The sequence below is a fragment of the Rhinatrema bivittatum genome, chromosome 6 (assembly GCF_901001135.1).
Source record: "Rhinatrema bivittatum chromosome 6, aRhiBiv1.1, whole genome shotgun sequence".
Lineage (NCBI taxonomy): Eukaryota > Metazoa > Chordata > Amphibia > Gymnophiona > Rhinatrematidae > Rhinatrema > Rhinatrema bivittatum.
The window spans coordinates 187,017,293-187,043,182 of NC_042620.1; the positions used below are offsets into that span (position 1 = coordinate 187,017,293).

Below are 25,890 nucleotides of genomic sequence, written 5' to 3' on the forward strand. Positions count from 1 at the left end.
GCCCTTAGCTGAAGGCCACTGCTGAGATGGATGGATCAAATAGGAAGAGGAACATAAACATAGGTAGGGACCTTCTTTTTCAGTTATTTTATTTTTCCTGGGAATTTCAATGTTATAATAAACAAAAGACAGTGGAAAAAATGACTTTTCCACTCATTTTTCGCCTATTTGTTATAACATTCATTTTTTCACAGATTTTTTTTTTGTTATAACATTGAAATTCACAGAAAAAATAAAATAAAAACTGAAGATGAAGGCCCCTAAGCAGAGAGAAAAATCCTGACTGGTTATGAAAGAAATCTTGTGGTACTTACAGCCCAAAAGAGGCTGGTTCAGATTAAACTGGAATGACAAAGAAAGAAACTGCCAGGCCAATAAATGGAAAAAAAAATGGTGTGCATGTTTGTCCTCTGCAAAAATGTCCCTTTTGCTTTCTAAAAGTGCAATTAAGCAAAAAAAAAAAAAAAAGCACGTTCTAAAAAGTCTGTTATATTCCAAGCCTTAGACCATTTGTTTAGAAGCTTAGATGGAAAGTGCCACAGGACGCAGAAGAGCTAACAATTCCATGCATCAAAGTGGCTCCCATCCAATTAAGAATAGTATCAAAGGCCAATAAAAAAAATAATTAAGGCTTTAATTATTAATTGTTCTCACATTACATTTTTGTACTTAATCACACTTTCACAGAAATTTCAAAAAGATCATGACCCCAATCTGTAGCACCCTAGGAAGCATTAATAAAAACGTGCCTTCTTTTCTTTTGAATAGCTTGGACCACATCTGGAAAGACTAACGTTTAATTTTTCAAACAGCAATTCTTTATGTTAAAAAAAAAAAAGTCTCCATATTAAGTCACAGTCTGCCTGTAAAACAATTACGGTTGCTGGAATTAAATAATTCCTCCCACTCTTGAGAAAGGCTGTAAGATCCAGGCTGTCAGGGGAAATTGGGGATAATTCAGGTTTATCCTCAGAATCATGCTCTTTTTGATAAAGGCAAATAGAAAGCCCTAGCAATTGGAGGTAACGCCTCTGCAGTCATTTTCAAAATTTCCAGTATATTTCTTTTAAACATTTTCTTCAGGAGAAATTCTCTCAGATCTAGGAAAATTAATCAAACGTAAATTCTTCTTTTTCAGAATATTCTCAGAATTCTCCAACTTATTATGAAGAACTGTATTGCCCTTGATCAGAAAAGATTCATCCTGCTGAAATTTTTCAACCCTAGCCCAATAATCGTCAATTTCTAGGTACATTCTGACACTAACTATTGAGCAGCAACTTTGGTAGTAAGCAACGTAAATTGAGTGGACAGTTGAATAGTCTCTCTCCAGCCAGTTACCCAAATACTAAATAGACAATCATACACATAGCTTCAAGGAAAAACAACTCCGGTCCAGGGATCAAAAACCTGAGGATTCAGTGGAAGCCAGCCTTAGCCCTGTTAGATCCATCAGATGCCATTACAGCTGCCCCCCCCCGGGGCTTGCAGAGTCAATATCATCACCAGGCAACCACAACCAGTTCCTCCTAACCTCCAGGCTAAGGGATGTTTCTATAGCTGAGGATATTTACTGCACACTCCTGTCCTCGCAGCAACTCCCAATGGCTTCTCAACAGTAGAAGATAGCGTCAGTACTCCCCGCAAAACAAATCAATCAGTCCAGGGACAAGGATGGCAATGGGAGCCACTGGAAATGTCTGGGTCTTGCCCTTCCTTTTCACTATTGAAGAAAATAGGAAAGTTCATAAAAAGAAGGTATAGCGGGAGCTCAGCTAGAGTATCTTGCTCCGCCTCCATTCGCCTTCACCAGCAATCTTAATAATAAAGTTTGTATCCCAACCAGCTTAGGGTCTTCGTAAGCATTTAATCTTATTGTTTCTATCCAAACCTGTCCCCAAGTCAATTTCTCTGATGATTGAGTCTGCCACCAGAAAGACTCTGTTCCTGTTGTGACATCTTCTGTCACTAGATTTGGATTCAATTTCACGGTGCGTTTCCTCCTCCCACTTTATGCCCACCTCAGATGCCTCTATGAGCATAGCTTCTACTCTCAATGATGGTGGCTTTTAAACAGGCCAGCGGCTGCACATGTAGCTGCGTAGCCGCGCGTATCTTATAAAATCCGGGGGCGGTGCGCTAGCTTGATGGACTCTATAACAGAGTACCATCAAGCTAGGGTGAGATAACATAGTACAAAATTTCATCTTTGTGAGACTTTCCTCACTCCAAATGATGTCAAATCTTCACCGAGATGTACATGCTGTTCGTATGTCTCACTCTACATGAGAAACTGGCCCTTAAGCCACCATCAACACCATACCTCGAGCTATTAGATGGCCCTCCTATAGAGATATAAATAGTTGCACACTGTGAGGGCCTCTCCAGAGGCTCTCGCTTTACTCCACTCCACACCTCTCCCTTCTCAAGCTCAGAAATGGCCGAAATGCGATTCTAAAAATTTATTACAAATTGCATTACGGCCATTTCGGGCATATCACACAGCTTAATGCCAGGAAAAAAGGTGTAGTTATTTCCGGCATTAAAACTGTGCGATAGCATGCATTATGCTATCCCATGGTGCAATATTGCCCCTCATTTTCATAAATCCCGCCAAAACTCCTCCCTGATCCCACCCCTTCCAAAAATTTGCATTCACACCGTGCGTTAGAGTTATTATCGTATGTGTTATGGCATTAACACTATAACACGCTTTGATGAATGACCCTGTAAAACAGCAACAAGAAAGAATGCACGTCCTTTCAAGCTCACACACTGAAATATGCATATCCCTTAAAAATAACAGTCCCTCCCCCAAATAAGATAACATTCCCTACCATATCAATAATACAGTAATCCTAATCAGGCAGCATATTGTTGAAGCTGCCTTGCTCACCAATAACTTATTTTCTACACTGGAGGAAGCAAGCAGACCTCTCCAAAAGGTAACCCCCCTTAGGAGCACCTAGCTGCTTGCAGGTGCCGTCTGCTTTAGCAGACATCAAGAATTGGGCTAGCCAGATCAGTACTCCCTGCAGGGCAAGTTCTTCCATTAGGTGAACTAAGCAGTTGCCTAGAGTACCAAAATTTTGGGGAGAGAGGGTGGCAAAAACCACCAGTGGCAATGATATCATCTGGGAGATATGTCTGACTCAAAGGTTTTATCCTACCAGAATCCAAAAATACACCTATTCCTATGGATCCTTTGCAGGAATGGACAGAGTCTGGATATGGAGAGAGGCACCTTTAATTCTAGCCAGTTCTACCCTGAGCTAAGCCAACTCCATCCTCAGTCCAGAGAGCTGGAAACAGCCAGCCACCGGTTATTACACTGAACTAAAGCCCCACAGCTATTATATTGCACAACTCCCACAATATTTAGTCTATTTTTGTTTACATTTGTTTTTAATTTATAATGCTTTCAAAACTTTTCCTTGCTAACTAGCCCTGCAACCATAGACATGTTTTTGTTTTATTTTGCTTTCATCTTGATGGGTCATATGATTTTAATTACCTTTAGTTTACTGTGTTGCATCTTTTATTGATTCCATCAGTTTTTTTTTAAGTGGTTTATTTGTAGTTTTTATTTTTGAGATTTATAACTGTATAGAAGTTTCATTGCTGGTCACATTTCAATTTTTTTCCAATTGAAAGTTATGGTTGTAACAGCTTTGTTTTTTAACACATATTTCCTCCACTTTTTTTCTTGCTTTAAGTTATTTCTGGTAGAGGAAATGTTAAATCCACTAAATTAAGTAGCATTTTACAGAAAAATATATGCAAACATCATAAACCTTGAACTTACAATTCATATGCTATACCAATGTGCTAAAGAGGAAGTAAGATTTAGGGCTGGATTGAATGGAGTAAAAAGGAGGTAAATATTCTTTTGCCCAGAGCTCTCATTCTTAAGTCCCAGTTCACACCAACAGAATGTAACATGCCATATTAAATGACATAGCTTCGCCCAAATTGAAAGTTTTAATGCAGTTTCAAACATGTTGATATTAATATGGATGCTTTAAGCAGCTTCAGATCATTCATACTTACTGGAATTTATTTCAGCTTCTAATCTGAAATCTGGAAAATTCTATTTACTATTTAATGACTTTTCTACTTAAGTCGTTTAAGCCAATGAAGAGCTGTACAGTGGGGATATAAATGTCCCGAGATGCTAGAAGAATTAATACAGCTGTCAGGTGGAGTTTAAAAGTATATATTCAGACTCCCACCAGATCAAACATTTTATTGAAGCAAGAAAGGCACAGCAGGCAACGTAACGGCTAGATAGGGGCACATCAGGGACAGGCTGGGCCAGTCTTATTTTTGCCCCTCTGCTCCAATTTACCTAAGGCAGCAGGGCTACAATTTCCTGCAGCTGGGCAACAGGATTAGCCGAGACAGTCCCTGACGACATGATTATTTGATAACCTATTGCGATCATCTGGTCAGCATTTACCAGACCTCCCCTCTCCCAGGGCAGCGTCTCTCTCTGTAACCAGGGAGCGCTCCCTTCCAGTTTTATGGCCCCGCTCTTTGGAAGAGCTTAAGGCTTTGGAAATTGCTTAAGGCTTTCTCCAACGAACGAACAACATCACTGTACGAATTCTCTGCGATTACCTTTGGAATTGTTTGGCAGCTTCCCGGTAACATGAAGGCATTTGTTACTCTGCATGTTATTGTTGTTTACATTGTATGTTTTATTGTACCCCCAACCCAAACCTTTTTTTTGGAGGGGCGGGCAACAAATACTTTTAAAATAATAAATAAAGCTAGATCTGAAAACGTGGCTATGTTTTCCAGCTGCTCTGGATACAATATAATTTTGTTTGACCATTCTTCTTGTGCCTGGACCAAAACGACATCTTCCCGAGCCAGTCGATTCAGTCCCTGGGAAGTTTCCAGGTCATGACACCCTGAATAAGAAAACTTGGTTTCTACTATATTTTGAGATGCTAAACAGGGTACTGAAAACAAAGAGTTTTCTCACCTATTTGTTCTCTTGCTAGTCAAACCAAAAAAGGGTAAACTGCAACCTGCTGGCTCAGCAGGCTAACGCCAGTCTTAGAGCAGTCCTAAAGTTCTCCGGCAGCGTGTGGCTGGAATACTTGCCACTTAACTGGATAAAGTCAAAAGATATCCGGTTAAGCGGTGGGCAAAATGAAAGCAAAAACCCCACCTCCCAAAAAAAACCCACTCTGGACCTTCAGACCCAATCCATTGGCCCCTTGACTGCAGAAAACCAAATAATTGAGGCCCTGGCCCCCTACACCTTCTCCGATGATCCTCTATTTTCACCATAAACTTTCCAGCTCCTTCATTAAGGGTCAGATTTTAAAAAGCATTTACATGCATAAAACTGTGTTTTATGCATGTAAATGCACTTTACTCGAGTAAGTGGGCTTTTGAAAATTGCTACAATATATGCCATTGAATCGTCCATAGGATTTATTCACATAAGTGCACTTTACGTGAGTAAATGGCTTTTGAAAATTGCTACAATAGTAGTTACATTTATGCATGTAACTCCTTTGAAAATTACCCCCTAAATGCGCAAAAAAATGTATGTTTTTTTGTTGTTTTTTTTTTACAGTAAATGGCCTGAGAGAATAACACAAGGTATTTCAAATACCTTGTGATATTTCAGCTCTGACAGTGCATATTTAAATAAACTAATTAGCTTATAAATACCCTAAACAAAGCAAATCAAATAACGTGGCTTCCTGAAAAATTTGCAGGCTATGTTATTTGAACTGAAGATAGCGACTGCTCATGAGTTGTCACTCACTACCCCTGAGAGCAATAGGACTAACACACATCCTGATACTCCTGGGGTCCAGTCTAAAAGGAGCTAATGGTCCTGAATGAGTCCCCATCCAAACAAACAAAAAAAAAAAAGTACTCAAAAACCCGGGGGGGGGGGGGGGGGCGGTAGATGTAGTGTATTTGGATTTTCAGAAGGCGTTTGACAAAGTCCCTCATGAGAGGCTTCTATGAAAACTAAAATGTCATGGGATAGGTGGCGATGCCCTTTCGTGGATTACAAACTGGTTAAAAGACAGGAAACAGAGAGTAGGATTAAATGGTCAATTTTCTCAGTGGAAAAGGGTAAACAGTGGAGTGCCTCAGGGATCTGTACTTGGACTGGTGCTTTTCAATATATATATAAACGATCTGGAAAGGAATACGACGAGTGAGGTTATCAAATTTGCGGATGATACAAAATTATTCAGAGTAGTTAAATCACAAGCAGACTGTGATACATTGCAGGAGGACCTTGCAAGACTTGAAGATTGGGCATCCAAATGGCAGATGAAATTTAATGTGGACAAGTGCAAGGTGTTGCATATAGGGAAAAATAACCGTTGCTGTAGTTACACGATGTTAGGTTCCATATTAGGAGCTACCACCCAGGAAAAAGATCTAGGCATCATAGTGGATAATACTTTAAAATCATCAGCTCAGTGTGCTGCGGCAGTCAAAAAAGCAAATAGAATGTTAGGAATTATTAGGAAGGGAATGGTTAATAGAATGAAAAATGTCATAATGCCTCTGTATCGCTCCATGGTGAGACCACACCATGAATACTGTGTACAATTCTGGTTGCCGCATCTCAAAAAAGATATAGTTGCGATGGAGAAGGTACAGAGAAGGGCAACCAAAATGATAAAGGGGATGGAACAGCTCCCCTATGAGGAAAGGCTGAAGAGGTTAGGGCTGTTCTGCTTGGAGAAGAGACGGCTGAGAGGGGATATGATAGAGGTCTTTAAGATCATGAGAGGTCTTGAACGAATAGATGTGACTCTTATTTTCACTTTCGAATAATAGAAGGACCAGGGAGCATTCCATGAAGTTAGCAAGTAGCACATTTAGGACTAATCAGAGAAAATTCTTTTTCACTCAACGCACAATAAAGCTCTGGAATTTGTTGCCAGAGGATGTGCTTAGTGCAGTTAGTGTAGCTGGGTTCAAAAAAGGTTTGGATAAGTTCTTGGAGGAGAAGTCCATTAATGGCTATTAATCAATTTTACTTAGGGAATAGCCACTGCTATTAATTGTATCAGCAGCATGGGATCTCCTTAGTGTTTGGGTATTTGCCAGGTTCTTGTGGCCTGGTTTGGCCTTTGTTGGAAACAGGATGCTGGGCTTGATGGACTCTTGGTCTGACCCAGCATGGCAATTTCTTATGTTCTTATGGGTTGGAAAGGGAGCTGAAAGTTTGGGCTTGAAGGCCCCAGAGGTGGTAGGTGGGGGTTTTTTTGTTGTTTTGTTTGCGCTTTTTGCTGACATTTAACCAGAAATCTTTTGAATATATCTGGTTAAATGGCAAGTTATTTAAGTAATTTAAAAGATTTATATCCCTCTCACTCCAAGGTTCATGGTGCATAACTTCGAAACTTAATTTAAATCAGAAACATAGCCAGTTAGTTTGAAACTTACTGGTTCCATGTTTATCTCACTGAATATCCAGAAAATGTTATCCAACTTCAGCCAGATAACTTATCCGCTTGTCAGCTTAGTCAGTATTGATTGCCAGTGTTCTAAAGAACCATTAGAGAGCCAGCTCACAAAGATGAATAGAAAGGGTGCACACTACAAGTACATTTTCATACAATCATCACCAACCTTTCTATAACATAAGAATATAAGAATAGCCATACTGGGTCAGACTGAAAGTCCAGCAAGAACAGTATCTGTTTCTAATAATGGCCAAACCAGGTTACAAGTGCTTGGCAGGATCCCAAATACTAGTCCATAGAACCCATGCTGCCAATGCTCAGGGATAAGTAGGGGCTTTCCCCACGTCTACCTGCTTAATAACTGTTTATGGACTTTTCCCCCCAAGAATTTGTACAACCTTTTTTAAATCCAGTAATGCTAACCGCCTTTACCATATCCTCCGACAATGAGTTCCAGAGCTTAACACATTTAATGAAAAAATATTTTCTCTGATTTGCTTTAAATGTGCTACCTAACTCCATAGAGTGTCCCTGAATCTTTGTATTTTTTGAAAGAGTAAACAATCAATTCACATTCACCCTTCTACTGCACTCATGATTTTACAGACTATCGTATCCCCCTTTCTCCAAGCTGAACAGCCCTAACACCTCTTTATCCTTTCCTCATAGGGGAGCCATTCCATCCCCTTTATCATTTTGTTCGCCCTTCTTTGCATCTTTTCCGGTTCAGCGACATTTTTTTTCAAATGCGGTGACTAGAACTGTACACAGTAATCCTGGTGCGGTCGCACCATGGAGCAAACAGAGGTATTATGAAATTCTCTGTTTTATTCTCCATGCCCTTCCTACTAATTCCTAACATTGTATTTGCTTTTTTGACTGCCCGCTGCTCTCTGAACAATCCTTTTCCTGGGTTAATATGGAACCTATCATCATGTAACTACCGTTTGGATTACTTTTCCCTTTGTTCACATTAAATTTCATCTGCCACTTGGATGAAAGATCCTCCTGCAATTTCTCAAAATTCACTTCTGATTTCAACTCAGAACAATTTTGTCTCGTCTGCAGATTTGATCACCTTGCTCAATGTTCCTTCTTCTAGATAATTTATAATTATATTAAAAATCACCGGTCCCAGTACAGATCCCTGGGAATTTTGATTATTTTCCTCCAATGAGAAAACTGACCATTAAGTCCTACTCTCAGCTTCCTATCTTTTAACCAGTTTGCAATCCACAATTAGATTTTCTCAAAAGTCTCTCATGAGGGACTTTGCCAAATGCCTTCTGAAAATCCAAATACAATATATCCACTGGCTCACCATTATCCACATGTTTATTAACCCCTTCAAAAAAAAAAAAGTAGCAGATTGGTGAGGCAAAACTTCTCTTTGATAAATCCATGTTGGCTGTGTCCATTAAACCATGTCTTTCCATATGTTTTGTGATTTTGTTCCTTAATTTCTATGATTTTTCCTTGATCACCCCAAGCCCTTTAAAAAAAACACAAAACAAAACTGGCATTACAGTGGCCACCCTCCAATCTTCAGGTACAGCAATTTTAATGATAGATTACAAATTACTAGTAATAGATCTGAAATTTCATTTTTGGGTTCCTTCAGTATCCTAGGTTGCATACCATCTGATCCAGGTAATTTGCTACTCTTTATTTTATCAATCTGCCCTCTTACATCTTCCAGGTTCACTGTGATTTGCTTCAGTTCCTCCAAATTATTACCATTAAATACTGTTTCCTGCATGAGTATCTCCCCAACAACCTCCTCAGTAAATACAGAAGCAAAGAATTCATTTAGCTTTTTCTGTTATGGCCTCTTCTAAGTGCCCCTTTTAACTCTCAATCATCTAACAGCTCAATTGACTCCCTCACAGGCTTCCTGCTTCAGATGTATTTGCAAACAGTTTTGTTTTAGAGTTTTTGCCTCTATGGCCTGCTCATTTTCAATTTCTCTTTTTGTCCACCATATCAGTGTTATGCAGCTAATTTGTCAGTGCTTATGACTTTTCCTATTTTCTTCAGTTGGATCCTCTTTCCATTTTTTGTTTTTAATGAAGTTCTTTTGGCTAAAATAGCCTCTGTCTCCTCACCTTTTAACCATGCCAGCAGCTGCTTGACCTTCCTGATGAAGGTTTAGTGTGTGGAATATATCTGGTATGAACTTCCAAGATGGTATTTTTAAACAATATCCATGCCTGATGTAAACACTATCTTTGCAGCTGCACCTTTTAGTTTTTTCTATTTTTTTTTGTTATTATATGTTTATTAAATGTACAACCAAATCGCATACAAAAATAAGCTGCCAACATGTACAGCATTAAAGAACTAACTCTAAAGTCACCAGGCCAGCAGGCCATTGACACCGTATACATGCAACACCTGCAATATTACTCACAAATTAGGTTCTACAAAGTTTTCCAACTTTTTATGGAATTCTCCAATAGAAACTAGAAATATCCCCTCCCCCCCTCCCCACCCCCCCTCCCTTTCTCGTAACTCATCCCCGATGGAGGTCAGTCCAATGATGATATAATCGCCAGTTCTTATGCAATTTCTCCATGGAGTCCCTGCGGGAAGCTGTCAGGTATTCCATATAGTAGATCCATTGCAACCTTTGAAGGATAGCCTCCAAAGACGGAGCTCCCCTGTCCTTCCAACGACGTGCTATTTCACCCCGTACAGCATGCGCCACCGCCCGTAACAGAATTCTATGCTCAGCTGGTGTAGTATCGGCGGGAATATGTAGCAGGAGCTCTTTTGGTGTAAAGGCGACCTGCACGCCAACTACCTCCCCAAACCATTTTTCCACCTGCTCCCACAGCGGTTTAATTACCGAACACTCCCACCACAGGTGATAGAAATCCCCCATTTCCCCACAATTTCTCCAGCACAAAGAATCCTTCCGGAGCCCCATTTGCTTCATTTTATGTGGTGTGATATACCAACGGTACAGCATCTTATACCCATTTTCCACCATGGAGGCTGAAGTGGAACATCTCCCAATAGCGGAGAAACAAGTTTCCCATTCATCCTCCGTCAAAGGGTCCCCCAAATCCCGCTCCCACGCTTTAATATGCCATAAATTGGGGATCACCGCTCCATTTAGCAATGCATAAAGTTTAGAAATTATCCCACGCACCGTAGGAGCTTTATCACAATATCCCTCTAAAAGGGTCTTCCCCTTTACCATATCCGCTCTCACCCCTCGGGTGAGCAGCAAATGTCTCACTTGCAAATACACATAATAGTCGGAAGAACCCAGTTGGTATGCCTGTTGTAAATCCGGAAAGGGCTTCACCCCAATATCAAACCACAGTTGTCCAAACGTCTGTACCCCTTTTCTCTCCCACTCCCGTAGAATTTTAGTTTTTTCTATTTTCCTCATTTTATTAAAGTCTCCCTTTTGAAAATTAAAAGCAAGAGCAATAGTTTTTCTTAATGTCCTCCCTCTAGTTATTAAGTCAAATTTGATTACATTATGATCACTGTTACTAAGCAGCCCCACTACCATTATCTCTTACACCAACAGGGAAATACCTATAGCACCTGAATGTAATCCTCTTTGAAGTGTTGAAAAGTAGAATATAAAAATTTAAAATAAATAAAATCCTGTATTCCACTAAGAATTAGGTGTAGAATAACTCTTTCTTCTCATCAGTTACTGGACCAGCTGCTCCATGAAACAATCATATATTTCATCTAGAAGCTTCATCTCCCTACCAAGATCTGATGCGACAGTTACCCAGTCAATACTGGGATAATTGAAGTATCCCATGTTTACGGTGCTGCTAAATTTGTTGGCTTCCCTAATTTGTTAACATTTCATCATCTGTTTGTTCAGTCCAGCCAGGCAGATGGTAGTATTTCCCCACCATTATACTCTTCCCCATCACACATGGAATTTCTATCCATAAAGATTCCATAGTGCATTTATTCTCCTGCAGGATCTTTATCCTGTTTGACTCTATGCCATCCCTAACATATAACCTCTCACAAGTTGATCCACCCTGTCATTGTGATATAATTTGTACCCTTGTATATAGCACAGTGTGATTGGTTATTCTCCTTCCACCATATCTCTGAGATGCCAATTATGTCTACCTCCTTCAGTCAATGCTATACATTCTAACTCACACAGCTTACTTTATAGACTTTTGGCATTTTCATACAGACATTAGTAAATACAACTTTCTCAGCAGCTTATACAGTAAGGGGTAATAGCGCGTGGAAAATGCACGTCCAACCCCCCCCCCCCCCGAAACTAATAGCACCCTCAACATGCAAATGCATGTTGATGAGCCTATTAGTTAGTCCCACGTGATACAGAAAGTAAAATGTGCAGACAAGCCACACGTTTTACTCTCAGAAATTAAAGCCTGCACCAAAGGCAGGAATTAATTTCGGCTGGCACAGGGAAAGAGTACAGAAAAGCAGAAAAAACTGCTTTTCTGTACATCCTCCAACTTAATATCATAGCGATATTAAATTGGAGGCCCCAAAAAAAAAAAAAAAAAAAAAATCTGCCCGCGGGTTGGAAAATGGACGCTCAATTTTGCCAGCGTCCGTTTTCTGAACTCATGGCTGTCAGTGGGTTCGACAACTGACACTGGTAAAATTAAACGTCGGCTGTCAAACCTGCTGACAGCCGCCGCTTCTGCCAATGAGGAGGCACTAGGTACACGCTAGTGTCTCTAGCACCTCCTTTTTACTGCGGGCTCATTTGCATACAGAATCTCGTGCCCAGGAGAGTGGCCTGGGCGCGCGTCGGGAGAGCGGGCGCTCGCCTTGGAGCGCCCGCTCTCCCATGCATTTTACTGATTCAGCCTGTATGTCTTTGGTACTCACATGTACCACAACAGCCGTCTCCTCCCCAGCACTAAGATCTTACCTAGGTTTTGTATGAGGTCTGCCATCTTACCAAGTGATCCTCCCGTCCACCAGCCACCCAACAATTTACATTACTAATTACTGAATCACCAACTGTGATGGCCATCCTAAACTTTCCCTCCTGGCACTAGCCCTTGGAGACCCATCCTTGTGCAAGAGAATACAGCATCACCTGAAGAGCAGGTCCTAGCTACAGGATCACTTCTTGCTGCACTGATGCGATGCTCTCCTTCCTGGTGATCCTGCTCCTCCAAGGTAGCACAGGAGCTTCCAGACTGGATTTGGCTACTCTGTCCCTTAAGGTCTCCACTATATATCTCCATGTCTGCCACAACTCTCATCAACTGGTAGCTAATCATATATGTGACACTGTGCAAAAAGCTGGAAAGCCTCCATCTTGCTACTGGACTGCTGTCTGCATCTTAATATTATTGAGTTCTTAGTTAATTAAGGTTGGTAAGGGAGTAGGGATTGTGAAACTAAAGTCCTTTAAGTTTATTTTGTGTATATTAATTTATTATGTTAATGACCTGCAAAGATATAATAGTTAAACTATTGATAAAGGCTGGGTCAATCCATTATTTAAATCTCTGATTGATTCTTGAAGTGAAAATATTGCTTGCCCTCTTAACTGGTTTGAATCAAAGTATGTACTTAGGGGTGGATCAGAGGGAAAGAAAAACATTAAGAAATTACCTAGCTTTGTTTTTTTTTTTTTTAATCAAACACTAAAATTATCTAGCTTTCTGTTTTTTCTTCATCAAGCACAAACACTAAAGAGGTAATTTTCGAAGGATTTACATGCAAAAAATGGTGATATGCATATATGCCCAATTTTATAAAAGGCTGACAGATACAAGTATACTTGTTTATATAAGCAAACGTATGTATGTAAAAAGTGGGCATGGTCAGCATTTTCGCATATACTTTGCTATTTTATAAAGAAAATATGTGAGAACATCATCAAGCGTGCGTGAATACATTTACTACAGCTAATTTATACATCAAATTCAAACTTGCATTTCCTTTTTCAACTTGGTGCTTGGTAGCTGGCTTCTCGGTGAGTGAACAATGCAGCAAGCTAAGAGGAGAGGCAGAGGAGATAGGGGGGCAGTCAGGGAAACTGTAGTCCTTACCCAGAAGTTTGTCTGTCTATTACCTTTAATTTTGTCTAGTTTGCTGGCTTTCCTTGGGGGAACCTGTTAGTAAATGGCACAGCATTCCAGAGAAGGCAAGTCTTGCCTCACAAATCTCCTTCTCTTTTTTGAAGGAGTTAATAAACATGTGGATAAAGGTGAACCGGTAGATGTAGTGTACTTGGATTTTCAGAGGCATTTCACAAAGTTCCTCATGAGAGGCTTCTAGGAAAAGTAAAAAGTCATGGGATAGGTGGCAATGTCCTTTCGTGGATTACAAACTGGCTAAAAGACAGGAAACAGAGAGTAGGATTAAATGGACAATTTTCTCGGTGGAAGTGAGTGGACAGTGGAGTGCCTCAGGGACCCTTTTCAATATATTTATAAATGATCTGGAAAGAAATATGAGTGAAGTAATCAAATTTGCAGATGATACAAAATTGTTCAGAGTAGTTAAATCACAAGCAGATTGTGATAAATTGCAGGAGGACTTTGTGAGACTGGAAAATTGGGCATCGAAATGGAAGATGAAATTTAATGTGGATAAGTGCAAGGTGATGCATATAGGGAAAAATAACCCATGCTATAGTTACACAAGGTTAGGTTCCATATTAGGTGCTACCACCCAAGAAAGATCTAGGGGTCATAGTGGATAACACATTGAAATCGTCGGTTCAGTGTGCTGCGGCAGTCAAAAAAGCAAACAATGTTGGGAATTATTAGAAAGTGAATGGTGAATAAAACGGAAAATGTCATAATGCCTCTATATTGCTCCATGGTGAGACCGCACCTTGAATACTGTGTACAATTCTGGTTGCCGCATCTAAAAAAAGATATAATTGCGATGGAGAAGGTACAGAGAAGGGCAATCAAAATGATAAGGGGAATGGAACAGCTCCCCTATGAGGAAAGACTAAAGAGGTTAGGACTTTTCAGCTTGGAGAAGAGACGGCTGAGGGGGGATATGATAGAGGTGTTTAAAATCATGAGAGGTCTAGAACGGGTAGATGTGAATCAGTTATTTACTCTTTCAGATAATAGAAAGACTAGGGGGCACGCCATGAAGTTAGCATGGGGCACATTTAAAACTAATCGGAGAAAGTTCTTTTTCATTCAATGCACAATTAAACTCTGGAATTTGTTGCCAGAGGATGTGGTTAGTGCAGTAGATATAGCTGTGTTTAAAAAAGGGTTGGATAAGTTCTTGGAGGAGAAGTCTATACCTGCTATTAATTAAGTTGACTTAGAAAATAGCTACTGCTATTACTAGCAATGGTAACATGGAATAGACTTGGTTTGTGGGTACTTGCCAGGTTCTTATGGCCTGGATTGGCCACTGTTGGAAACAGGATGCTGGGCTTGATGGAACCTTGGTCTGACCCAGTATGGCATGTTCTTATGTTCTTATGGTGACTGGGGCATACTGGGTGGGTGAGAGTGACTGGGGCATTCTGTGGAAGGGTGAGTGGCAGAAAAAATAAATTCCAAAATGAATATAATTAACTTAAGGATACTCATGGCACAATGGTTGAGGAGGGAGAGAGAACGGAGGAGGAAGAAGAGGAGAAAGAGACTGTACTGTTTACAGAGAGTATACAGGACCAGGGCATAGGTTTTGGATCTGTCTGAGAAGAAAGTTATGCGCAGGTTCAGATTCAGTAAGAAACCATACTATACTTATGCTAGCAATTAGAGCAGGATCTATGCCCTTTCACCCGGAGAGGCCACACTTTGGCAGTATACCTCAAGTTCACTAAAGCCCTGGTCTTTTTGGCCACCAGAATCTTCCTGACACCTCTAGACACCTCACGGCTAGAATAAGCCCGTCACTTCATTTCTCAGAAACACATCCCTATATATCTTTTCCTCAAAGAAGACAGCAACAAATTATGACTTATTTCTTACAAACTGCATACTTCCCCCTTGGTTTTGGGGGGCTATCAATTGCACATCCCTATAAGAGCACCAGAGACAGACAAGGCAAGGTCTTCCAGTCTCTCAATATACAGATGGTCTGCGATGCTAGGGGGTTCATCATGGACATTATGTCCAGTTTCCGGGCTCCTGTCAGGATGCCTACATCCTCTCTCAGGCAGGTATTAATGACCACTTCCAGGAAGGGCACATAACTGGGGGGTGGCTTCTAGGTAGGTATGCTGCTCTCGCCACAACCACACAGCTACTAACCTCTGCCCCTTTTCTCTCCTGATATCTAGATGGACATTGTTTTGGCCCAAGAGGCTTACACCAGCATCTATCTGGGTACAGCCTCGTTGCCTACCACCATGGGATATCTCTCACAGCTATTCTCCCTTACAGGGAATAGCGAAAATCCATTCAAAACATGGCTCATAATCCCACTGGCATATCCATAGACTGCAGCAAGTGCGTGCTACGAAAGAGTTCACTAGCAGACCAGTGCAATCACTGAGCAAACCTTTGGCCTACTCAAAACACATTTCTGCTGCCTGGACTGATCTGAGGGATATCTACTCTACAGCTCCACCAAGGTATGTCATATTTCTAGCCTGCTGTATGCTTTATAACCCTGCCAAAACCAGAAGCCTGACTCATCCATAGGGTCTAGATGTTCATCTTGAGGAAGAGGAGGCAGTATATGACGTGTTACAGATACATTACGAAGCTCGCTAGCAGGCTGTACAGGAAAGGATCACTAATTCAAAGACATTTTCAATGGTGAAGGTGCATTTATTTGTAAGATAATGGTGGTATATGTGCATAGAAAACAAGAAATTATTCCTTTCTAGGCTGTCCTTAATTTTATCTTTTTTTTGGGGGGGGGGGGGGGGAGGGGGGACACCCTCTGATCCCTTGGACTGGCCCAGTCTGGTGCTCCTTCACAGCAGTGTCTGGTCAATACTTACAGTGCCTTTGGAGAAAAAGAACACTAAGGAAGGTGGCAGGTGATAAAAGCTGCATGGCAGGGCTGTGGGGTAAAGAATAGCTCCTGAGTGCCAGGGGATGAAGGCCTTCCAGCTGTAGTATTCCTCTCCTCTTCAGCTACAGCACATCAAGAGTCCACCTCATGGTAGCAGAGGTAGAAGCCTTCCTCCGCAGTGGTGGAAGTATGGCTGAAGGATCCATCAGTGCAGGTGGTGGATCCAGTGGAAGATGAAGTCCCATCATGGGTGTTGGCAGACCTACTGGTATAGCCTCCCACCAGGATAGTGGGCCAACAGCAGGCAGTGGTGGTTCTGCTGCTGCTGCAAATGCTTGGGGAGACTACATTCAGGGGACTGGCGGCTTCCATGAAGCATGCCATACTGGCTGCAGTTGGCAAGGTGGCATCTTCTGCATCTCCCTCCAGAAAGCAGTCATACCCTGCAGTTTCTCCTGCAAAATTCTGCCAACACCCTGCATTTCCTCATGCATCACTTTCTTCAAGCTATGGATGTAGTGCTGTAGGCCCACTATCTGGTCTGCAGCTCATTTTATTGTAGCTTATAACTTTCTGCTGGAATGCAGGGCACTTCATCTCTACCAGAGAAGCTTTCCTCTTTAAAGTGCTTGTCCTCCCTCATCTCCAGCATGCCACAACACTTCAGAAGTAGATGGCCCTTGGCTGCTGCTATTCTTTCAGAGCCTGACGCCATCCAGCATTTGCTGCCTCTCAATTTCCTGATAGCCCTGGACTCTGTTGACCCCCCCCCCCCCCTTCCCCATCGTTGCTGTCTTGTGAACACAGTCTAGCCCTTCCAAGGCCACTGGTTCTGTGGCCGCCAGATTCTTGATAAGACTCTTCCCCTACAAAAAGATAAAAAAGTGTACACTCTGTTACTACACACTATCTGGCAGTTTCTCTTTTCTACCTTCCTTATAGGCACGGAGAGCAGGTCTAAAGCAGGGCTTCCCAAACTTATCCTGGGGACCACAGCCAATCGGGTTTTCAGGATATTACAATGAATACTCATGATATAAATTTGCATGTTCCATGGTATGAGTCTCCATGGTATACAAATTTATCTCATGCATATTTATTGTGGATATCCTGAAAACCCGACTGGTTGTAAGGTCTCCAGGTCAGATTTGAGAAGCCCTCATCTAAAATCTACAGTCTCCTGCTCAACTATCTTCTAAGCTAGCATCCCTCTGGTTGTCTGAAGAAATTACTCTTTTTTTTTTTTCTTTCACTTACAAGCATGCACAAAGAGAGGCAGCAGCTTGGTGTGGCTATTGACAACTGTCCATATCTGCCTTCAGCGCCACTGAATATCTCAACAAAAGTACAAATGCATTTACAGGTATGGTTTTACACATTAAAGCCATGACATGCAAGCTCCTGAAATGACTTTCTTACAAATTCAGCTCACCTTAGTGGTTTTGAGGATGTGAGGTGTCCAAATCTCCCACATTGCTCACAAAAGCCTCAAAAATAGTACTGAGGACCATCTGTTCTACCTGAGTGAACGTAATTTGGCTTGCTGGCCCTTCTTCCCTCACTCTAGCCTTTTCTTCTTGACCTGGTATTGAAGGTCTTGCCACTTGTGATTCAAGTCTTGCACCACAATGAGCTAGTGGTGGATTTTCTTCCAGGTCCACCAGTAGGATTCCACTCTATAACTCCTTCCCTAGATGTTCATTACCTCCTTCATCAGAAGGTCCACCTCCCATGGCTGGAAGATAGGCTTCCTAAAAGCAGGGCTCCTCTTCCAGACATAGTGCTATTAGGAAGATAGGCAATTATACTTGCCCTTATATACATGCAGTTGCATGCAGTTACAAGTTTATGCATGAAATTTTAACAGAAAGCAAAAGTTCATATGTAAGTTATATTCATGTATATTGCTGGATATACACATGTTCAATCACTGTAAAGTTAGTGTACATGTATATTTTCCCATATGTGTGTGTGTGGAGTTAGCATGTTACTGGGTTAGCTACAGCTCCATGTCATTAGGACAGCCAGAACCAGTCCAGGGTTTATCCCTATTGCTTTCAATGGGGATAACAAATGGACTGGCTCTGACTGTCCCTGATGACATGGAGCCTTCAGATAACTCATCTATAAGCTATATATTGGGTATAAGGAGATGCTCCTAGCACTCGGATGCCTATATGTTATGGGGATGGCGGAGCCAAAGCTAGGTTTTCAGAGAACAGTAACTTCTGTACAGCAGACCTTTATAGCATGGTGCTTAGCTAGTGATAGAGGCTCAGAGGTATTCTTAGTGTCTGGTTGGTATGTGCTGAGATGCGACCTAGATTCCAAGCCATTACGGGCCATGATGCAGCCACAGGTCTATATGTCTTTGTTGGATGGGAAGACTTGACTTTGCCTAGTAAGAGTTTTAGGAGTAGGGTCCAATATCCTCTTGAATTCAACAGTTGGCTTGTGAGTGCATTACAAGTAGTGCTTCATGACAGTGCTGCCTGGGACCCAGGGAACAGCCAAGGATGACACAAATGTGCATGAGGGTTTCTTGAATCTCTAAGCAGGTTTTGTAGTGTGGCAGTGCAATAGTGTGGCCTATGATGGAAGCAGGAAATAGACCAGGTTGACATCTCCTTGATGGGCATTTAATGAACTTCTCTGGCCTTCTCCTGCCAGGCATGCATCTGGTCCAGCCACTCCCCTTTCCTTTTGGTACAGCTCCTTGGTCATCTTGAGGTCCTCAATCTATACAAGGAAACAGGAATACAAAGCTCTTAGTTCAATGTTGCAGGTTCTATGACCTCCAGAATGGTATGTTCCTATTTATCAATGGTTTCACGGCTCTTTGCTTTCCCTTCATGCAGCTATATGTGGTGCCCTGCCAATTGGCCAGAAAACACACCAGAGCAGGGGTAATCCCAGAACAGTCAAAGTACCCAGTTTTGAGAGAGAGAACAGACCAGTCCACTCTTTTGGACAACCCCATTCTAATTCATTATGGGCCCAACAGCACTGATTTCAAAGGAAGAATCAGTGATTACAGATAATGTACACCACAAAGCTGTGTGTTAATAAATACTGGTCTAATTTTCTCCCTCCTGAAACTGGGATACTGAAACATGCCCCTGAGGATGTGCTTTCCCTTTATTTTACTTATGATCTTTTTCTAAATTTGTCCCTATTTTAACTACCTTTTATTTAACTTTTTCAATACAATACTTTAGCAACATATGTACACTGGTCATGCCAATAATGTTATATGAATCAGTTTCTGCATCCATATATGCCTATTGCCCTCCCTCAAGCTCATAATGGCCCCAACTTGCCCATCTCACAACCTTCCACCACCAAATACACCTCTAAGCCCCCTACCCCTGTCCCTACAAACTTGCCCAGTTCCATAAGCCTTCCCAAACCCATAGCTAATTCCTACCCTCACCTAATCAGCCACCCAAAAGCCCCCCAAAGCTTCCCCTTTATCCCACCTCTAAAAGCCCTCTCAAATCCACCCCATCCCCCCTGCCTCCCGCTCACCTTTCTAGTTCCCACAGTGTACTTACTCCAAAGGGGCAGGAAGCTCCATGATTAAAAGCAGCCCGGCCTGGCGAAGATTTTTGTTGTTTCTTTGAACCTCCCCCAGATTGGGAAGATCACATGTTGATTCCTCCTAATCAAGGACGCTAGCCTTGATACATTTCTGGTGGTGAAACCTGGCTGCCTTGCCAGGGGGTGGCATCTTGGCAAAATAGGAAGTTCATATGCGTTAAAACTAACACACATACAAGTTTCTAGGTATGCACGAACATGTATTTTTGAGGTCATAAATATGCATATTTTAGAAGCTGCACAGATGCATCTGCGTAGGTTCTAAAAATACTATAGTAAATCTGTGCGGACTCATATACCTACCTAAATGGAGCCATGTGAAATTGTTTGAAAGTCATCCTCTAAGAAATGACTTGGCTTTCTGTTTTGTTTTTTTAAATCAAGCACACACAACATTAATTTCCCCCCAAATCTTTCCTCTCCCCTGAAGTTTAAGATACAAAATTATCCAGCAAAGCAATACTTACCAATCCTCTTAAGCCATCAGCAAAATCTGCTTCCTGTGCTCCCTCAGGTCTAATGGTTGCTATATATCTTGTGCCTCAAAGGCAGATTATTTCTAACAAACCCCTTTGAAGATATACACTTCAGTTAATTTTCCTGAGTGACTCTCTCTGTTACTGATCCTTTTCAACAACTTTATTAACATCTATTCAAATCAATATCACATCTCTCTTGCCTTTCCAAAGCAGGGTACCCTTCCTCATTTTTAAATCAATTTCAACTCAAAAGAAACTACCTAGCTTTCTGCTTTTTTTTTTTTTTTAAATCAAACACACAAAATGTTACCTAGCTTTCTTTCTTTTTTTTTTAAATCAAGCACACACACACTAAGAAATTACCTAGCTTTCTCTTTTTACATCAAGCACACACACTAAGAAATTACTTAACTTTCTTTTTTTTTAAATCAAGCACACACCAAAAAACTACCTGGCTGTCTGTTTTTTAAATGAAGCACATACACTAAAGATTAATTTATTCCACAATCTCTCCTCTCCCTCAAAGTTTAAGTCACAAAATTACCCAGCAAAGCAATACTTACCAATCCTCTTAAGCCATCCGCAAACTCACCTTCTGCTCTCTGTGCTCCCTCAGGATAACACATACCATAACATGTGATATGGCTCCACAAAGCTCATAAATCATTTTTAGTGTCAGTTCCATGCTAGCCTTTATAGATACTACTCACTCTATTGGAACAGCTGCACACTTTGATAGCTGTAACGGGGTTAGATAAATATTTTGAAAACCATGCTGAAAGTGTCTATGTTTGGGACTTAACCAGACAAACCACAGATTTAAAACTCCCACCACGTTCACTGCTTCCGACTTAACCGGGTAAGTATTTAGAGGAGTAAAACTTACCCTTGTAAAACGCTGAGGCTAAGTTATCTGGCAAACACTGATGTTTAGCATTACCCAGCTAAGTTATCTGGAAAAATTGTTTTGTGGCAAAGGGCAGTCCTACCTTACCTGGATAACTTAGAATTTATCCAGATATATTCAATGGCACGGCTAATTCTCCTTACTGTAGGGTGGCTAGGAATACATCTTGAATCTGAAGAGCCTTCCCACAATCGAAAATGCTTTTCTGCTCTGCCTCAGGCTCATAAAGCACCAGTTGAGATGTCACCCATCTGGTTAACAGCACTATCTCTGATTCTATGAATAACCAAAGCCTCTGGCCACCTCTTCTTCTGAGCAAGAGGACAGCTTCCCCAGAGATACTGGAGATCCCTCATGGGACAGAGCCCAGGTGTTTGAGGACTCTGAAAAAGAGGTTTAATCCATTTTCTCTTTAGGAAAGAAGCTTTGAGTTTGAACTTTTTGAAAGCTTGAAGTTTGCTTTGTAATGCTCACACAGCCCCTTTCAAGTTCAGAGACAGTGTAAGTGCAAAATGCAGAAATCAGAGTTAGGCCAAGAGCTATTTTCTTGAAACCAAAATGAGATGGAACAACAAGGACTTTGAATAGTCTACTATACTTTAAGAATTGAAAATGCAGACATTACAGAAAAACAAGGTTCTAAACTATTTGATAAGGCCCTGAAATTGTTTACCTCTGGACTTGCCTGAAATAAAAAATGCAACCCAGATTGGATATTGCTTATGTTTAAGCATTCTTAAAACTATGTAGACATACATTTTAAGAAGAATTCTTAACTTCTCAAAAAAACCCCAAAAACAAAACAAAAAAAACAAAACAGGAAAATCTTCCAGTCAAAAGCTGGGTTTGGCCCTCATCCATATGCATGTACTCTTGCCTCTTCCCTTAGTATAAAGTTAACAAGACACCAAGGCTGTCGCCCTCATCAGAGCCTGCCATCATCAAAAAGCTGCCTTATATTCCAGGGGTAAGCCAGCCAGCCATTGGACTGGGACCAGCATTGTCATTGTTGGTATCCAAGCAGAAACTGCCTTTATTCCTGTTTGTGTTTGAAGACAGACACTGACCATAAACTCTTCCATTGACTTCTACATAAAGGCTGCATCTTTGCTCCCGGATCTATAGCCAACCTGCATCTCTGCCTCATCTCCTGTGACCAGCCTACAGAGAGCAGACACTGAAGTCCCTGTACCAGTTGCCACTGAAATTCCCATGTTCCTAATCAGCACTTAGACAGCATTGCCAACAGAGAAAGAACAATGCACAGTCTTTCAATCACTGATTGTTTATCAGTGTGGTAAGAAAACAGGCTAACTCCTAATAATGTTGCAAAGGTCAGAGAACTGAGCCTCAGTAGTTAACTGGCAGAATTTGTGAATTAACAAATCTGCGCATGTTTACGAATGAAACTGTAAAAATGCATCTGCCTTCCATTACTAAAGCAATTGCTATATATTTGCATGCCTAACCAATTATGTTTATGGATAAAAACCATTAATAGAGAAATTACTTATTCTTGATGAAACAGTTCTTGTTCTGAGTCAATCCTAGAAACATAGTATACTCTAAAGGCTCTTCAGATAAGTTTCAGTTGCACCACCAGCCCACCCATGTGCAGAGTAGAGGGTCTGCTGCGGGAGAATCCTGCATCTGCATGCCAGCACATCAAAGTGAAGGCGGCTGGGGAAGGAAGGAGGAGCAGTAGCAGAAAGGATTCTGAGAGGGAGGTAGTATCATGGGCAGTATTCTTGAAATGCCTGGTGCTGGTCTGCCAAGATAGAAGGTGGCACTGTACCCTATCTTTTTCCACTGCAAAACTATTGATACTTTATAAAGATTATACAGACAAGTCAATCAATGCAAATAATCAACCATCCCTGAGCCTCAGTTTGCCCATTTATAGTTGAACACTGTTTTCCTTCACTTATTTATTTAATGATTTTTGTTTACCGGCATTCATGTCAATACATATCACGTCGGTTTACATCATAAATCGAATGTTGGTTACTACATTTGCATATAAAAGAGATAACATCTAAAACAAACTCATTTAAAATATAAAATCTACAACATATCTGTCTCACAAAAAGCTAAAACAAAAATAAAATTATGGATGAAACCACATCCTAAAAAATATACAAAGTGACCGCTAAAAAATTATAATAAAAGAAATAAATACAGCAGAGTCAATCCTTGTTGTTAAAAGCTTGGTTAAAAAGCCAGGTTTTGACTCCTTTTTTTTTTTTTTTTTAAACTCTGACATCCGTTTCCATCCGTTTTTTTTTTTCAGAAGCAATCAGCTTCTCAAAGGGTCCAAAATCAGAGATATGGCCATGTCTTACATGTTCTGAAAGCACTACCATTATAGTTCCCGGGAATGTTGTTTGGATAAAAGATACTATAATCATCCAAGCTATTACTCAGTTATGCACTGGCTAACATTTTTATAGGCGCAAAAGCAAAATGTAGCTCCCTCACTTACCTCTAGCAACACCTCCTTATTTCTGTCAGCCATCTCAGACGTTTCTTTCTTTCCAAGAAGGTAGTTCTGTAACAAGACAGCACTATATGACATCAATCATTCTTCACTAAAACTAGTTTGATATCAAGGAAAAAAGGTAATCTCCCAGCCTAGTACATTCAGTTAAATAATCGTTCTATCAAAAAAGATCTTGTTTAGATTTAGGGATTACTAATGGCCTGCCATGTTGCTGATAAGAAAAATTAGACTAGGCACAGCATAGAGGCTAACACCCAGCAGCCCAGGCAAAAACTGAACGTTGACGGGAAGTGTTTTTTTTAATCAGGGGAAAGGCAAGGCTTCCTTATCCTCAACAGACTCCATTACTTATAGAGATGATACATGATGATATCAAGAGCTTCGGTAGACACATTTTAACCAAGGCTCCTGGGATGGGCAGCGGTCTGTTAAACAGCTGGTAAAGAAATAACAAAGATAAAATAAAGAGGGATTTAAAACAAAATCTTAACACCTCCCTAAAAGATAGAAAAAGTATATTTCTCCCAAGACTGCAGCCTCAATCATAGCTAGTACCTAGTTAGTGCAGGTCTAGAAATGCAATCCAGGCTTTAAGGAGCCCTTGCTCAAATCAAGCTGTTAATCTGAAACCAGACTTTAGCATAAACAGCATGGCATCCAAAAGCAGCTCTTACATACCTTGATAAAAGGAAGGCTGGGAGGAAGTGGGGGAACCCAAATAAAGCCTATGAGAATTAGCTAGGTAGCTTTAGGTTCTAAATTCCCTATCAAAAATACAAAGAAATATACTCAAGAGGATATTTTTGTTCAACGAAAGTAGGGTAAACCTGTTAGATGGCATTTTCTCCCTTCATTATATTAAATGAACCACTCAAGGTGGCACCATTCAATCACCTGAAGAAATTATCCACTTTTGTCCTGCCATTGTGTTTCTCCAGTAGTGATCCTGCACAAAAAGTGATGTGACCCAAACTGCCAATGGGCAAAAAGCTCACTGCATTTGCTGGTTGGATGAACACTGGGTGATTGGACCAATCAAAAAGAGTGATCAGAATCCTACGTGTCACCACACTGTATACCATTCCGTTTCCTCATTCTGTCTTGAATAAGGAGATTGGTCCACATTATATACCATTCAATCAATAACTGCAGTGAGCTTTCTGCCTATTGGTTGTTTGGGTCACATGAATGTGGTATAAAACAGCTGTTACTTTGTTGTGCAGGATCACTAGTGGAGACCCATAGTGGTGGAACACAGGTGGATAATTTCTTTAGCTGATCTTCTCATTTCATCCATGGCCCAAAATGTTACCAATTCCTTTACAGTGTCACCTGAAAATCTGTTTCTTAATTTCTCCCAATCCAATTCAATATAAAATTAAACCATCTTCCATATTTTCTCATCTAGTCTCTCTTTTAAAAGCATTCAAATGTTCGGATGTACGTCCACTGTCCTTAAATTACCCAAGAAATAAAGCACTGATTGAAACCCATTTACCTTCCAACTTTCATCCTGCTTAGCCACCAGGGTTAGTTCTAAGGCACATGGCGCCCTGTGTGAAAAGTGGTTATGGCACCCTCCTCCCAACTGAACCTTGCTCCTTGGGGTTAAAGGGTAAGGAAGTTATACTGGGAGGAGACGGAAGAAGGGCAAACACCCTGTCCCCCTCAGATGGACATGGATTAGCAGCAATGGGCACGTGTTACCTCTCACCCTGACCTCAGCACTCTCCCCATTCCACCCCACCCCACCACCACCACTCCTGTGTTGGCCTCAGAAATATTGAAATACACATTCTGTAGATATAGAATTACTGCATCTACACAGCAACAACAACAAAAAAGATATTTTTTCATTTTCTATCAATCGCGTATCCCTGGATCACATATCACCAGCTGAACTGAGCCAAAAAATCTCCAACACAAATTTCAAATTCTATCTAAATAACCAAAAAATAGAGCATGCCCCTAGACTATGAATACCTTGGGTTGCCATTAATTGTATCT

At 41.0% G+C, this 25,890-nt stretch overlaps 1 protein-coding gene across 7 annotated transcripts in view; it reads right to left on the reverse strand.

Annotated features, from left to right (window-relative positions):
- The window catches only part of RAPH1 (Ras association (RalGDS/AF-6) and pleckstrin homology domains 1), a 360,831-nt gene that overhangs the window by 37,021 nt on the left and 297,920 nt on the right, over positions 1-25,890 (reverse strand). For all 7 annotated transcript variants that reach the window (XM_029606311.1, XM_029606310.1, XM_029606309.1 and 4 more), the window contains one exon: positions 23,866-23,931. In XM_029606311.1, coding sequence (XP_029462171.1) covers positions 23,866-23,931 — 66 coding nt within the window. The remainder of the gene's footprint in view (positions 1-23,865; positions 23,932-25,890) is intronic.